The 17,762-nt window shown below is 42.4% G+C and overlaps 1 protein-coding gene across 14 annotated transcripts in view; it reads right to left on the bottom strand.

Annotated features, from left to right (window-relative positions):
• inpp4b (inositol polyphosphate-4-phosphatase type II B) overlaps positions 1-10,301 on the bottom strand; it is a 172,717-nt gene extending 162,416 nt beyond the window's left edge. For 3 of the 14 annotated variants that reach the window (XM_061678740.1, XM_061678743.1, XM_061678738.1), the window contains exon 1: positions 165-373. In XM_061678740.1, coding sequence (XP_061534724.1) covers positions 165-252 — 88 coding nt within the window. In that variant the 5' untranslated portion in view covers positions 253-373. Of the gene's footprint in view, positions 1-164; positions 375-4,272; positions 4,433-5,051; positions 5,215-6,271; positions 6,324-6,412; positions 6,702-9,298; positions 9,429-10,139 lie in introns of those variants that run through there. The other 11 variants (XM_061678745.1, XM_061678746.1, XM_061678751.1 and 8 more) reach the window with 8 other exon arrangements.
• Between the last annotated feature and the right edge of the window lie 7,461 nt (positions 10,302-17,762).

Below are 17,762 nucleotides of genomic sequence, written 5' to 3'. Positions count from 1 at the left end.
AAAAACAAACAGATGGGAAAACGATAAATCAACAGGGATGCTTAACTGCGACGAGAGTATCTGGACACAGGTGGACGACATACTGTACTGCATTTGCAGGACGCAGGTGGAGGAGCAGGATGAAGAAACGACAAGGCAAAGGAACCACAGTGCAGGAGGCTCACCGGTCGCATGAGGCAGCTCCTCTCCGGGGCAACTGCTCAGCTCCTTCAGGTCAACCACGCAGTAAACCCCCTCCCGAGCTCCGTCCATCTGTCCAGCTCCACCTTGTGGTCCTCCACAGAACACCGGGGTCCAGTTCAGTTTCTCTACCCCCCCCCCCTCCCACCCCTCCCACTTCCGACTAACGATGCAGTTGGACCGGGAAGCTCCTGTCACGGCGATAGCGATCTGCGACCGCACTCGAGCAGCATCTGAGATGCTTTTGAGAGGAGAGGTACCAGCCAGGGACCGGGAAAAGGGAGGGAGGAGAGAGGGTGGCGGTGGGGCGGGAGAGAGGGGGTGGCAATAGGTGGAGAGTGATGAGGGAGTAAGACTGGGAATGAAAGAAAAAGCAGGACAGAATTGATGTTATGTGCGATACACTGCTCTATCCATTAATCTCGGGCTGCCCGAGCGCACCTAGACGACAGGACACGGCACCCAAAAAAAGAACAAAAAAAACCCCCACACACACACACACAAACACACACAGGCGCACAAAACTCTCTCCTCTGCTCTCTTTTCCTCCTCTCTCCTCACTGAACGCAGACATGTTCCCTCTGATTCCTGTCATCCGTCTGCCTCACTCAAAATCCCACTGCCCGCATGGGTCTCAAGTTCTGTTCTTACTCGTCCAAAAATCTAAGAAAAGATGTAGATGCTTTTTGTACAAAATGTACACGTCCATTGGACAGTGAAACATGTCTGAAAAAGTTGGATTCTACAACCACACGGTAATTTACCTTGATTTTTTTTTTTTTAATTTGTCAGCACTTTTCATACAAGAAAAAATTGCAACACAAAGCGCTGTACATCCATAAATTGGAATATAAAAATAAATCATACCCGCCCGCCGTTTGTCCACAGACACACACACACATACAGGTTAATATCATAATGACCTAATAACCTGAGGCTGAATGCAGAGCATCCAGGCGAGGAAACATCGTCTCAGGGAGCCATCGGCACCAGGACTGGACAATAGGCCGCGGCCACAGGCTACCAGGATGGATCCCCCGGTGGAGAGGGCTCCCTCTGAGGAAACACTGGAAACAGTAAACTCTAAAGTTACCATAAAATTCTCTCAATGAGTTAGGATAAAAACCATTTGTGTGCAGCACCAGAAAGGCGGACCAGATATTTTGGTCTCTTTAAAAGAATGTTGTGGTGTACCGTATCGAAAGCAGTACCGTATCGAAACCAGCAGAACTAACACCATTTGTTTGTTGTAATCAAGATTACCTCTAAAATCCGAATAAAATATTACATCTGATAATGTCAATCTTTCCTCTAAAGTGGTATGCAAAGTCCTCACAAAGAGCTTGTTGGGGTTAAGGGGAAGCTACTAAAACTGGGATTTAAAAGGTTATTAATAGCAGAAAATACAATGTTGTAGTTATTTTAGTGGTCTGCGATCATTTTGGAGAAATACACATTTCTAGAAATTCTCACAGCATTGTTGTAGACTTTTAATTGCTCGCCGAGTATTTGATGGTTCACCATGTTTTTGTTTTTACTCCAATTTCTACCACCCTGCAGCGGCTTTTTAATTTCTTCTCTTCCGTTCTCCTTGTTACTTTTGTTAATAACCTTTTAGTTTTTACTGGTTTAACTAAGTCGAGTCGACTAGTTAGTAGGCTACACAGTTAGGTAGTCAGGCAATCAGTTAGTTAGTAAGTACATTCAGTCAGCCACCAGCCAGTTAGATAGTTGGCAATGTGGCTGGTCAGTCAGACAGCCAGTTAGTTAACTGACTAGGTGGCTATTTTTAGCCAGTCATTTCTTAAATAGGTAAATAATTAAGTAAGTTCCAGTAGAGGGGTTGTGTACATTGTGTCGTTTTGGTGCAGTCCTGATAAAGGTGCAGATTGAAGACCTCTCCCCTTTTTTAAGTGTGACAGTTCGTTTGCGTTGGGGTGGGAGTGTCAGTGACCTACCAGATCCAGCAAATGGAGATGCGATGGGGGATAAAAATAATAATAATAATGATAAAAATAAAAATAAAACTTGCAGTGATGCTTGTACTGCCACCTATGGGAATCAACAAGCTTTTAGGGCCTTTGTTGATGTGGATGTGCTTTAGTGAGTGTTCTACATGTTTGATAAGCGCAGACAGTATGTGCAATCCTCTTCTTGTAACGTCTGCTTCAACACTAAATCGATGCCAATTCGCAATCACGATTGCTTGTTTGTGTGTGTGCGCGTGCGTGTGCGCGCGTGCGTGTTCAGTTTAATAGAACGTCGCCTCACACAGTGATGAAATGTCATATACAATGTAGTTCACTCCTGTAAGAAAAGTATTGACTTTGATTGAACAGATTGTACAGATCTCCATTACTTCATGAAAGTGCCGCTGGACGACCGGTTAGAGCGTCTGCCTCACAGTTCTGAGGGGCGGGGTTCAATCCCCAGCCCCGCCTGTGTGGAGTTTGCATGTTCTCCCCGTGCCTGCGTGGGTTTTCTCCGGGCACTCCGGTTTCCTTCCACATCCCAAAAACATGCTTGGTAGGTTAATTGGCAACTCTAAATTGCCCGTAGGTGTGACTGTGAGTGCGAATGGTTGTATGTTTGTATGTGCCCTGCGATTGGATGGCAACCAGTTCAGGGTGTACACCGCCTCCTGCCCGACAACAGCTGGGATAGGCTCCAGCACGCCCGCGACCCTAGTGAGGAGAAGCGGCCCAGAAAATGGATGGATGGTTACGTCCATAGTTTATGTTATTCAGCAAAATAGTTGGCAAGTTCACTAAATGGCTGGTTACGTAGCTAGATGGCAAGTTGGTTAGTCGTTAGTTAGCTATCTATTCTCAAGGCACTGGTCTGAGTTGGGGCTGCTGACGATTTCCCTGAATGATGATAAATTGCTCCTTGCCGGAGCAATAAGATGCGAGCTGAATTGAGTCGATGCGAGGAGGCTTCTTCCTCACTTCCTATCCTACTTCCGTTGACGCCAACCCCCCCCCGGCCCCGCAAACAAATCAGCATGAACACCGCCGTCTTCCTCGTAATGGGAATGTCCATCCATTAATATTATCATTCAGCTTCTTGTAAAGGCGACACATGTTGTCTTATCAAAGACTGACTGATAAAAGAGGACTGGGGGGAAATCAATAGGAAAACTAACTGCAGATGGAGACGAGTGCAATGTAGCGGTGGAGAAAGTAAACATAGCCTATCGTGGAAAATAGATTCCCACATTAATCTCCTCCACAAAGCACTTAGACCCATTAGAAGCTTTGCAAAATGCTCCATGGCTGTGTTAACCCACAGTTACTTTAGCTCGATACATGGTGGATACAGCGTGTGTGCGTGCGTGCGTGTCTGCATGTAGTTGCGTGCGTTTAACAAAGACTAAAGTCATAATTTTGAAAATAAAGTCTATATGTTATGAGAATTATGTAATAATTTTATTAAAAAATGAATTTGTTTTTAAAGAAAAAAGTTGTCATAAGACGAAGTAAATTTTACAAGACAAAATAGATCATTTTATAAGCATATAATCGTCGTTACAAGATTAGCATTCCAATTGGGCAAAATTTATGTCGTAATTTTACAAGAATTAATTCAGAATTTTACAAGAAAAAGGTGTATTTTATGAAACATAATTTTACAGTTGCAATGAGTTAAAGTTAGAATTTTACAAGACTGAAGTTTTAATTTGACAGAAAAGGGACAAAATAAAATTGACAATAAAATTGTACTATCATAAGCAATGTCAAAATATGAGAATGAAGTCATCATTTCATGAGGAAAAAGCATAATTTCCCAAGAATAAAGTCAGTTATGAGAGTACAATTGGCCTGTTAGAAGAATGAAATAAAAAAAAAAATCAGTTGAAAAACGATTAGTACAATAGTTCTTGCACAGTCAGTTACTCAGGTTGCAAACACCATCCTGTTCCCAATCTGTTTACAATGCTATCAAGCGTCTTCAGATGTTGAGTAGTTTTACAAAATTTTTGTATTTTGTTATTGTTTATTTGAAAAAAAAAAAACATGTTATGTTTCTTGCTAATTGACTGGCTTTGGCCTAGGCGGAGGTCTGCACTCTACTGACTGACATTCCACTAACCAGCTCTCATGTAACCTGGTACTGGATCTCCACAGACTCATTCAGTCCGACTGCATTAGCACTCGACAAACAAGCCAACAAGCGCTTCGGCCTGATGCGTCAAGCGGACCTTTAGATAAGACAAGGGAGCGTGAACGCGAATGGTGCTCGGGGATCGACGTGTGGCTGTGATTTATGGGAAAAGGTCAGACCTCTTGCAGGGAGGAGACGCTTAAGGTCGAAACGCGGGCCGATTCCAATCCAAAGCTGTTGTTGTTTTCGTTGTTGTTTTTATCTGGTGATGCTGATGCTGCTACGAGTCAACGGGAGGCCTTCCTCTTACAACTACGACTTCACTAGGAGAAAACAACAATACAGAGTCAAAAGTCAGAAGCAATTTTAGTGATCATCAGTCACTTCTTGGCTTTTTGATTCATACTGACAGATCATACTGACAGATCACCCAACGACCAAAGTGACAGACCAACAAAGTCCAACTAACTCACTGACCAGCCACCCAACAGATCGCCAAGTGAATTGAATAATCAACGTACTATCTGACTCACTAACCAACCAACCAAGCTGATGACTGCCCAACCGACTAACTAACCTGACAACGGATCTTAAATTATTATTATTTTTTGCATAGTTTCCCCCTACTTTGTTTAAATCATCAAACAAATAGACATTTCAAACAAAGATAACCAAAGTAAACATAAAATCATTTTTAAATGATAATTTTATTTATTAAGGGGGAAAAAAATTAAAAGAAGTCACTGACGATGTAGTGGTACACTCACGTGACTCTAGTGCAGGCAGCGTGGGTTCAGTTCCCACTCAGTGGCGGTGTGAATGTGAGTGCGAATGGTTGTCCGTGTTGCCCTGTGACTGACTCGTCAGTTCAGGGTGTAGTCAGTCTTTCACCCGTAGTCAGCTGGGATAGGCTCTGGCATGCCCGCGACCCTAACCAGGATAAGCGGTTCAGGAAATGAATGGATGGAAAATATTAAAAGCAACCTAGCCCTCTGTAAAAAAAGTAATTGCACCCCTTGTTAAAAATCATTGAATTAATAGGGGCTAATCACCATTTTGGAAAGCCGAGTTCATTTTCACTGACCACACTCAAACCTGGTTACGTCCAGATCACAAAGGAACCCAAGACAACATCTCAGAACTGCAGGCCTCCCTTGCCTTACTTAAGGTTACTGTTCAACAATAAGGAAAAGACTGGGCAAAAATGGCATCTATGGCAGAGTTCCAAGGCAAAAATCACTGCTGACCAAAAAGAATATAAAGGCTCGTTTTCTGCAAAAGAAAAGAAAATAATCTTAAGACTTTTGTGAGAATATTCTATTGATTGACAAGATGAAAGAAGATGGTGTTAGAAGGTGTTATATCTGCCGTAAATGTAACACAGCATTTCAAAAGTTAGACATGGTGGTGGTAGTGTGATGGTTTGGTGGTGCTTTACTAATTCAGGACCTGGACGACTTGCTGTGATTGACGGAACCATGAATTCTGCTCTTTACCAGAAAATGCTGATGTTCGGCCATCAGTTCTTTATCTCAAACTCAAGTGCACTTGGGTTCTGCAGCAGGACAACGATCCAAAACACACCAGCAAGTTGAATCTGAAAGAAATGCTGTGGCATGACCTTAAAAAGACCTCATACTCCAAAACCCTCCAGCGTTTCTGGATTAAAACAATTCTGTAAAGAGGAGTGGCCCAATATATCGCCACAGAAAGAAAAGGCTTGAGTTCAGGTTTTTTCCACACAGTGCCAGGTAGCTCCACATATTTTTTCCTTTGATAAATAACATCACCATTTAGAGTTTTTCTTGGGTAATCTTTTCTCGATTATCTTAAATATTAAAGTGGGGAAACTATGCGGAAAAATAATAATTTGAGAAGGGGGCAAATACTTTTTCATGGCACTGTACACACGCATGCACGCACGCACACACACACACACACGCACACACACACACACACGCATGAAAAGAGATGCTCTGGGCCTTACAAACAGGAATGAATAATCTGTATCTGTTTACTCTTCACAGCATCATTGACAGCTGAAAAACAAGCACAATACAAAAAGCATTTTCAATTGAAAGTTGTAGGCTGAAAGTATGTTACATTTTTGTAGCCCCTATTTCATTACCTGCGAGGGTTGTGGGTGGGTGAGAGACGAATCATGCAGCAGTCACTTCTTGAAAGAATCACTGTTTCCTTGTTATTGCCGTGAACAAAAGAGCCCCGGATACAATGGGAGTCAGTGTGAAATGTAAAAGCAGCATACAAGAGCTCATGCAAATGTCCTCTTTTATCAATGCAATTTGGCAATCACGGATGGGCCTCTGTAATGACTCCCAACGACGATTGAAGACTAGCAAGTGGTCTCCTTCTGGGTTTTGTATTAAAAACATACCAGCGTGGCTGACTTTCATTTCCTGCAGGAAGGGAAAGTGTAAAAATGAGCTAAGGTACGACTTCCTGTCGGAGAGTTGGTGAGGGTGTTGAAATATTCATGAGTTGCAGGGATAATAAGCATTTTTCCGGCTTAAAAAAAACCCAACAGCTTTAAAGTCACTTGGTTGGTTGGTTAGTTAGTAAACAACATGTAGGCTACCTACTGGTTGCTGCACTCTCATGATTGTGGCTCCAGTGTACAATACAATGGAATTGTAACTTAACTGACCAACCACCGAACTAACTAACTGAGCAAACAGCCAACTGAGTGGCTGAACCACTGCTTAACCAGCTGACCAACCCACTACACTCAGGGCTCGAGACTGCGACCGAATTGGTCTTTTTTCAGCTTGTGCCATTAAAAATGTTGTCTCGTCCCACTTGCGCGAGTGCACGTTTTAATGGTTGAAAGTCGCCTTTTTTGCACTGCAATCTCTCCTCCTGTACGCTACCCGAGAGAGCCGTCTTCATTGTTGTTTTGAATTAAATTTGAGTTAAAAGCGACCCGCTCCACTATGATTGGCTGTCTGCTAAAACATAATTAACTGCTTCTTACAGATAGGACAGTCACATAGTGTTATCCACAGGATCGTCGCTTACATTTGCGCGTCACAGACAGGCCAGTATGCCGTTGTGTCTGGCCAGTGAAGTGGCCACCATGTAGCTATATTGACGCCACTAATTATTAATTTTAAAAGACAAGTGTGAGCTGTCAATGGATCTGGACTGCTGGTGAGCTAGCTAGCTCGCCCGCACCTACCTTGTGAAGTCCGGGAAGGAGGTAAATGTGTTGGGGTGCTATACGCTAACTGCAAAGATTTCCTGCTTTAATTTGTCTCTCAATTTCATTTGAGTCATTATAACAAATACAGTCTTGTGTAAAGGTTAGCTGGCAAATCTATCTACTGTATATTAAGGAACTCTCCCAACCGTGTTTATAGCATAGACATATGTCCAAAGTTAAAAAGCCCAGATACCTTTAAAGACGATTATATAGGAAAACAAACTATCATTAAAATAAAGTAGTAATAATTTATGCATGTTTTGTTTGGGACTATGCTTTTAAATACGTAAATGGATTTGTTTTGCTCGTGAATACATTGCAAAATAGTGTGAATAATCATGAACTGTACTTTTGTATGGCCAAGCTAACTAACTGAATAACTAACAAACCACAGAAACAACTCCCCGACCGGCTAACCAACAAACAGATCAACAGACTGACTAACTAACGGGCTGGCAAACCAACACAAAAATCAACTAGCTCAACAACCACCCAACCAATTGACTGATTGACCAATCTAACTAGAAACTTACTAACTGAGTGACCAAGTAACTGACCAGTTAATGAACCAAACAACTAACTACCTAACGATGTAAGACTGATCATCCCAGGGTTTTTTTCTGCATTTAGCAGGAATGAATCAACTAAGACTCCCTGGTAAATGGACTGCACTTATATAGTCCTTTCATCTACACCATCACAGTGCCCAAAGTGCTTTACAAAGACTCACATTCACCCACTCACACACACACACACAACACACACACACCAACAGGCGACTGGGACCAAATTAGGGTTCATTCAGTGTCTTGCCCAAGGACACTTCGACATGCGGACAGTCATAGCCGGGATTTGAACCAGTTAGGTCACTGGAAAACTGCTCTACCTACTGAGCCACAGCCGCCCCACAGCTGGTAGCGGTGCTCTCACTACCCTGGCCCCAGTGTACAGCACAGTGGAACAAACAAACTGCATCATTGGAAAGAATTTTCAAAGGGGTAAGTAGTTCTACCCTTATAAAATTCACCAAAAAGATGTGATTAAGTCTGTTTATTACCACCCGAAGAACATATCCTAAATCAAAGATCTTCTGTCCAAACAAGACACACAAAGGCTGCTTCACAAGTTTCACTAAATTAACTAACTAACGTGTCAACCCACAAATTAACTAATCGAATGAGCGGCCGACCAGTCAACAATCCAACTAACTGATTTAACAGACCACCCAAATGACATAATAGTGGACCGACACACAAACGCAATGTAAGTAACTGACCAACTACCCAACTGAACTAACTGAATAACGAACTGACCAACAATCCTATTGACTGAGTATACCTGACCAGCTGACCAATTGACTAACTATCAAACTTACTAACTGACCGATTGACGGACCGGCTGTTCAATCATCATTCAGAAATGAACTGTTTTGGACTCAGGGTTTCACTATCATTGACAATCAACACACGTCATCTATTTGACCGACAAAAAGATTATACTTTCAAATCATTCCTTGTGCCATATTGTTCTTATTTGTATTGTGTCAGCAAATTTTGTACATCCACATGCATTATCCTCAAACCTAAAAATAACCTATATTTAGACTCTTCTTTCCGCTGCACTCGTCTCCCGAGCGAGCCACCGAATTGAAAACGGCGGCCCATTGTTAGCATGCAGTGCGGGATGCACGACGCACCTCCCTCCCCTGTCATCGCCGACTCCATCTTGGAAACCTTTTGGCTCGCACTGATAAAATATTTAAGATCTCCCATGATTGAAGTGCATCCCACTCACCTTGACGCCATTAACCTCCGGGACAATCGATGCCATCGATCCCACCGATAGAGGCTGGAGCAGCGCGGTGGGCAGGGGTCAAAGTACAAGGTGAACAATACAGTGCGGTCGCTGGGGGAGTGACGGTGTGCTGTTTAGGTGGCATGAAAAATGTATGGGGCATGAGTCAGGTGCACACAGTTATTTGCATGGAGCTTGACACAAGCAACTAACAAGGCTGTGGTGAACAAAGCATCTTCAGACAACATCATCTTGCAACAAAGGAATAATCCAAAATAGGCATTGTACAAGAGCAACTAACCACTCATCATACTCTTACACTGGTGTACACTGAGTGATAGATAACCTCTACCAACGACATAATGCTTTTGTCAATATCAGATCACCAGGCTACAGATTTTGACCAAAAAAAACTAGATTTTTCTTGAGAGGATGGGCAGGTTTTCTTTTGAGGTTTTCCCCCAGACCAGTGGCCCTCAATAGTTGGCATATTTGTGGCCACCGAACTCTTAAGCTCTTTCCAAGACCTTTCCCAAATAGCAGAGAACAGTAGTGATGGGCACGGCGGTTCTTTTGAGTGTACTGAATCATTCGAAGCAGTTCTTTAAAAAGATTCGTTCAAAAGATTCGTTCAAGGAATCGTTGAGTTCCTTTTCACAAAACCATTCAAGTGCTTTCTCATTCAGTGAATGATCCGTCCCTGAGGTTCACGTTCACGCAACACGTTCACCAAAGGACGATGCGTCACGTATGTATGTCACGTAAACTAGGAAAGGAGGAGAGATTTAAACCTAAATAACTAAAAAATAAAAAAATAAACTTAAGCTAAATTATCACCTACCTATCACTCGCTCAGCAAGCCCTCGAACGACCGGCTTCGGTTGTGACTCGTGAACATGCGTGCAAGCGAGCTCAACCGACCAAACATCCTTCCGCGTCCCCTTACGTCCAGCTAGGCTCTCGCCTGCCGGCGTGACTTTTCTGCATTCCACCGCAGTCGACAGCGTCGCTGACACCAGCCCCCGCCACCCGGGCTTCCTGCTCACTCGCCTTACTGTTATTGTCATCTGATTAGTGGAAAGTGTCTTTGACTGTCTTGAGAAGCGCTATATAAGTTTAATGTATTATTATTATTATTAAATAAAAAGCTCTAATAATCCCATTAGAGACACATAGGGAATGATATGTATGTGTACATATATGCATTTATTATTAATTTGCATTTATTTTAAATATGTGTGCTTGTTTTCATGCGCTTGACTGACTCAACATTAGCCGTTAGCTTGAAGAAACGTCTGCTAGTGAAAGCTATCCCCGCGAGGACTTCAGGACTTGCAGTTAAAACCACTCATGAGTATGTTCACTGCGTAGTACGTCGTTCCTTGCTCAAACTAATCACTCATCGTACTAGTACATCGCTCCTTAGCGGATCACAAACAAAGTTCAGTTCGTTCACTAAAAAGATTCACGAACGAAACCACACTAGCAGTGCGCCGTCGACTACACCATTCATCGTGTATGTCCTGCCGCGGGCGCAATGACGGAACGCCGTGTCGGCCAACGCGACACTTGGCGCAAGGCGGGCATTTGCCACAGCGGTGTCGAGTCTGTTTGAACTGTTTGATAAAAAGGAGCAGCAAAGAAAGATATAGCCCACTAGCTACACATTAGCTTCTTGCGCTAGCAACAGTTTAATCAAGCCTGGGCAGTACACCAGCACAGAAAAAGCATTAAAAAGCTCTGAGCCTCATAATTGTCTGCTAAGCAACGGCAACTCGCCGACCCAAAGTCTTTGAAGATAAAGCGAAGCCATTAAGCTTTACACCGCCGCACCAAATCATTATCAGCTAAATCCCAGCGACAAGGCTAATGGCAGGGAGAAAATGAGTAGAAGATAAGGCAGGAGGGCTAATGATGATTCCCCCCCCCCCCTAACAACCCGGGAAAAGAATGGCAACAAACTGACGACAAAGAGCCCCGAGAAGTGTCACGGAAAGACTTGAGGGAGCTGCTATTGGAAGTTAATCACCAGGAGGGGGGAAAAAAAATTGCATGTACACTAAGACTCATAATTATTTTCCACGCTAAAAACATCTCGAAATTATCTTGATAGATGCTGCAGACTTGGATAAACTGGAATAAACGTTCTTTAACTAGGCGTGTTTAGAGTTTTGTGTTTCATGGCGAGCCATCAAACTTCCCAAACATTCTATTCCCTCGTTCAGCAATTAAAATTCAAAAGATTTGTTTTATTTTTTACTTTTTCCTTTTTTTCTGATTTAAAAAAAAAAAACATGGAGATACAGTGGGTATAGAAAGTATTCAGACACCCTTAAATTTTTCACTCTTTGTTATATTGCAGCCATTTGCTAAAATCATTTAAGGAATTTTTTTTTCCCACACAGCACCCCATATTGACCGGAAAATTTTTTTTTTGTAATTTTTGCATATTTATTAAAAAAGAAAAACTGAACAATTACGGGCGGCACGGTTCCGAGGACCGTGCCGGGTTGAATTTAATTTAATGTTCAAACTGATAAACTTGATTGTTTTTAGCAAATAATCATTAACTTAGAATTTTATGGCTGCAACACGTTCCAAAAAAGCTGGGACAGGGTCATGTTTACCACTGTGTTACAGCACCTTTTCTTTTAACAACATTCAATAAACATTTGTGAACTAAGGACACTAATTGTTGAAGCTTTGTAGGTGGACTTCTTTCCCATTCTTGCTTGATGTACAGCTTCATCTGTTCAACAGTCCGGGGTCTCCGTTGTCGTATATTACCCTTCATAATGCCCCACACATTTTCAATGGGAGACAGGTCTGGACTAGTCTAGTACCTGCACTCTTTTACTACGAAGCCACGCTGTTGTAACATGTGCAGAATGTGGTTTGGCATTGTCTTGCTGAAATAAGCAGGGGCGTCCATGAAAAAGATGTTGCTTGGATGGCAGCATATGTTTCTCCAAAACCTGTATGTACCTTTCAGCATTAATGGTGCCTTCACAGATGTGTAAGTTACCCATGCCATTGGCACTAACACAGCCCCATACCATCACAGATGCTGGCTTTTGAACTTCTCGTCCATAACAGTCCGGATGCTTCGTTTCCTCTTTGGGCCGGAGGACACGACGTCCACAATTTCCAAAAACAATTTGAAATGTGAACTCGTCGGACCACAGAACACTTTTGCACTTTGCATCATCTTAGATGAGCTCGGGCCCAGAGAAGCCGGCGGCGTTTCTGGGTGTTGTTGATAAGTGGCTTTTGCTTTGCATAGTAGAGTTTCAAGTTTTACTTATGGATGTAGCGCCGAACTGTATTTACTGACATTGGTTTTCTGACGTGTTCCTGAGCCCATGTGGTGATATCCTTTTCGCATTGATGTCGATTTTTGATGCAGTGCCGCCTGAGGGATCGAAGGTCACAGGCATTCAATGTTGGTTTTCGGCCTTGCCGTTTATGTACAGTGATTTCTCCAGATTCTCTGAAACTTTTGATGATATTATGGACCGTAGATGATGAAATCCCTAAATTCCTTGCAATTGTACGTTGAGGAACTTTGTCCTTAAACTGTTCGACTATTTTCTCACGCACTTGTTCACAAAGAGGTGAACCTCGCCCCATCTTTGCTTGTGAATGACTGAGCAATTCAGGGAAGCTGCTTTTATACCCAGTCATGGCACCCACCTGTTCCCAATTAGCCTGTTCATCTGTAGGATGTTCCAAACAGGTGTTTGATGAGCATTCTTCAACTTTCTCAGTCTTTTTTGCCACCTGTCCCAGCTTGTTTGGAACGTGTTGCAGCCATAAAATTCTAAGTTAATGATTATTTGCTAAAAACAATCAAGTTTATCAGTCGGAACATTAGGTATTTCGTCTTTGTAGTGTATTCAATTAAATATAGGTTGAACATGATTTTCAAATCATTGTATTCTGTTTTTATTTATGTTTAACACAATGTCCCAACTTCATAGGAATTGGGGTTGTACCAAAGAGTGAAATATTTAAGGGGGTCTGAAAACTTTCTGCACCCACTATATATGCGTTCCACTGGACAATAAAGCCTTTATTATCTTTATTATAGTACCAATAAAGGCCTCCACACAACTGGACGCCTGGCCCTCTCTGCAATTGAGTAAATAAAGGTTGCTGGCCACTCTGAGGGAAGGCCAATATAAAAACACTTCAAGAAAAATACACCACATATTTACTTGTAATGTACTCTATATCCAGTGAAAGTGACTATTCCCATTGAGCTATGTGTATCTTGCATTTTAAAGCAAACTAGTGTAAAAACAGCCTTTTATCACCATTGGCGCAGCACAAGCACATTAATGCTAATCCGGACTATCAGCGATAACATTCAAAGGATCACAAAGAGCTTTAATGTGATCCAATCCTTCAGAATTCTTGTTGAATTCTTCTGCTGACACGGCGTCCGTAGGCAATGCTAACCGTGTGTTTCGTTGAGTGACTCTAGATGCTATTGCCATGACTACTTTGTTGAAAAAGCGCACGCTGTGAGCGGAAGAGGGTCCTTTCAAGTTGTGCTCTTATCATGACTTGGCTACCTAGCGGAAAGAGAGAGCGGCTGGAGGGGGATGGAGAAATGGATGGGGATGGGGGTGGGGGTGGGGGGGGGGGGCTGCCTCAAGGCAGCAAATCATTTGAACAGAGGTATCAGAAAGAAGCTCCATAATAAACCGCCACGGTGACATCCCTGAATGCATCACAAGGCTCATTGATGAATTGGTCGTTTAGTTGTAGAATTGGATCAGTCTTCATATTGGCAGGCTTATGCTGCTGACTAAACAGATCTGAAGTAAACAACATTCTTGGAAGGTAATCTTCCAAGGATGTTACTATTAAATATACAGTAGGTGATCAAAAGGTCATTTTATTGTTTTATATTATCGTGCCTTTTTGTATAATTCTGAAATGTACATTATTTTTCAGTTTTGGGTAACCGTGCCTAGTTATTTCGAACCTCTGGAAATTCACCACTTACTGCAATTGGTGCCATTTCAGGATTTTCATTGGACTTGAACAAATTGACTTTCAGTTAAAAAAAAAAAAAATAAAAAAAAAAGGGAAAAATTGGGGTGTTCTAAAACGTTTGACCAGTCAAAAGGCACAGACAGTGTATGCAGTCTCCAGACTAACTTTAAACTGGACCAAAAACGTGAAAGCAACACAACCTACAAGTGCCACACAGTTATAGGAACTTTGTGAAGAAATATCTGAAGAATATTTGATTTCCTTTTGTGTGTTCAGCTGATATATCTGCGCAAGTGCTTTAACAAGAAAAAAAATGTGAAAAAAATGAGTCTTCAATTAACCTAAGAAAGATGTCTTTGGAAGCCGGAGTACCCACAGGAAACCCGCACAAGCACGGGGTGAACATCCAACCTCCACACAGGAAGGCCTGACACCAGATTCGAAACCTCAACCTCAGAACTGCAAGGCAGATGCACTCACCACGCTCCACCAGGCCGTCACAATACAAGCAATACAATCAAATTAAAAATCAAGACATTTTACCAAGCAACTTAGAAACATAAAGGTTAGCAATATAGCTAAAGATTAACTGACCAGCACACAAAATGATGAATTGTAGAAATACCAATTAAACACCCGCAAATCTGTCAGGCATCTTAAAAGTTAAGTCTTTTGATGCTGATACGGCTGTTGTTGTGCCCATTGTTGTCTCGCCCCTCCCCTGGCTGCTCAACCTTTCTATCCTGTTGTATCTCTCTATCTACCCTCTGCCCCCCTACTCTGTCTCTCCATCTCAAACAACAAGCCAAGGCAGACTGTCACTCCTTAGAGCTTGGGTTCTGTTTGAGGTTTCTCCCTTAGAGGAAGTTTTTCTTCCTTTGCCATGCACTCTCTTATGTCGGGTTTCCTTAGTTTTCTTATGAACATATATGTGATGTACAGTTTGAGGAGTGTGGTTCTTGACCTGGTCAATGTGTAAAGTCCCTTGAGATAACTTCTGTTGTGAATTGGCACTGTATAAATCAAATTGACTTGATCTTTAAAGGTGACTAGAATTGCTTTGGGCGGCACGGTGGCCGACTGGTTAGAGCGTCAGCCTCACAGTTCTGAGGACCCGGGTTCAATCCCCGGCCCCGACTGTGTGGAGTTTGCATGTTCTTCCCGTGCCTGCGTGGGTTTTCTCCGGGCACTCCGGTTTCCTCCCACATCCCAAAAACATGCATTAATTGGAGACTCTAAATTGCCCGTAGGTGTGACTGTGAGTGCGAATGGTTGTCTGTTTGTATGTGCCCTGCGATTGGCTGGCAACCAGTTCAGGGTATACCCCGCCTCCTGCCCGATGAAAGCTGGGATAGGCTCCAGCACGCCCGCGACCCTAGTGAGGATAAGCGGCTCAGAAAATGGATGGATGGAATTGCTTTGTTTTAGCTTTATGTTACAGTGGTTAAACTTGGCATCGTTCATGTAAAAAAAGGAATGTGAAGATGTTAGTTAGGCCTTCATTAATGTCCTGTGATGGTGACAGTTTGTCAATTTGTCCGCCAAACGAAAAAGCCCAGAAAGTTAATTTAATAGTTTTCGAAATAAATAAGCCTGTGATGATCGGCATCTGCTATCTTTCCCCCTCAAAGACTAAAAGCGCTCATTGGGACTCGGAGGTTGCGGATTAAATGGTGATGCTATCAGGACTCATGGCACATGTGTGGGCCTGATAGAGGCCGTATATGGACAGCCTGTGGCAGTGGAAGTGAACGCGGCTCAGGAATGACACAGCCAACGAGGCTCGACGAATGAGGCCGTCATTTTTGGCTTATTGGAGAGTGTGCCCGTTATTGTTATTGCCGTGATACGATTTCATCAATTGTTCGCAGAAATCGGCTATGAGGGGAAAAGGGTGAGCTCGATAGAAAAGACGCCCAAAGGTGTAGACCAACATGTCAGTATACCAGCATGTCCCAATTTAGAGCTGCGCTCCATCAGTGTAGTAGTTCCACGTGGTGCCCAAAAAATGCAGGCCAGCACTGAGGTCTACTGGAAGAGATGCACGGTAATTAAGAGCAAGAAGAGGCAGACAAGTTTCCCAAGTATGAATACATCAGTAATAGTCATTGTTCCCAGAGCAAAGGAAATATATGTCTGTAAATAATGTTGTATGCTCGGTTTGTTTGTGTGGTGAATTGGTAGTTGTCGGAAGGTTTAGAATTATTGTTAACGTCCATGCTAATTTCAGTAAGCCATCTCTGATGTTTCGTATTATACATTTGCATTAAGCGAGCTGACTTTTGTTAGACTTCAACTGGGAGTCACAAATGTATAGCTTGACGCAAGCACACTTCGCCTCTCGTTTGGAGAACTGCCAATGAGAGTTTTCTTTTCGTTTCCTCAAAGTGACGTTATATGATAGTCTCCCATTTCTGGACAGTGAGAGAATGAGAACGGGTGCTACGGAATACTTTTAAAAGTATGTTTTAAGTTTAAGTTTTTGTGTTTTATGAGTGAGAATATCAAAGAAGAACAACTAAAAATGAACTTTTTTGTCTCTCTATATCATGGATTTCCACCTATCGCAGGTTGTTCCGACTATATCCCCAGCCATGATTTAGTCCAGAAAACAATGGGAGCTGTTAGATTCCCATTTACAGCTATTAATTATTCACAAAGTCATGTTTAGTGTGGTAAATACGCACAAAAGTCCAGACACTCTATGGCAATGTTTAAAATGATTCCGCCCCAACCAGACAAACAAGATCATGCTTCAAAAAAAATGTTTCAAATATTTATCATCAGAGCAAAAAAAAAAAAAAAAACAATAAATAAAATAAAAAAAAAAGGAAGTACCATTGCCTTTCTAGACATTCTTCCCTGAGGTCCAGCATTGATTTTATATCACCGCCGACACGTCACCCTGACTAATTATACTCCGGGATTTAGTGCGTGCTACACTATGGCTCAAATAAATGTTATTTAATCAATAGGGAGGTATAGTGCCATAATAAAAACGTTAAGGTTCTTCAAACGCACAGGGGACTTTAAATCACTTTTTTTTTTTTTTGTGTAAAACAGTGGTTTGTGGTATTGAATAGTTTGGAGCGGTTAGAGAGCACCTCAAAGAGCCAGTATTATCTCGAAAAAGGCTTCAATAACACTTTGTTTCTGTTTTGATGAAGGAACATCTTTGTTTGCGGTTAATGGCGTGGCGGCGAAAAATAAAACTGATCACAGTTCACAAAAACCTGCTCGAGTCGATCAATCTAATGCGATTGAGTTCAACTCTGTTTGGAGCGATTCGTTCCAGAGTCCAAACAGCAGCTATCACCCCGAGCAGCAAGCGTAAGAGGCTAACGTTACGGTGAACGTCTTCACTCGGTGCTCCTTCTTGCCAACGTGGTAAAACGTATGAGACTCATTTGCACGACACAGAGTCGCCAATCGGAGTCCTTCGTATACAAAACTCTGGCTC

The sequence above is a fragment of the Phycodurus eques genome, chromosome 6 (assembly GCF_024500275.1).
Source record: "Phycodurus eques isolate BA_2022a chromosome 6, UOR_Pequ_1.1, whole genome shotgun sequence".
NCBI lineage: Eukaryota > Metazoa > Chordata > Actinopteri > Syngnathiformes > Syngnathidae > Phycodurus > Phycodurus eques.
The sequence above is the reverse complement of the archived record's forward strand: the minus strand, read 5'-3'. Positions and strand labels throughout refer to the sequence as shown.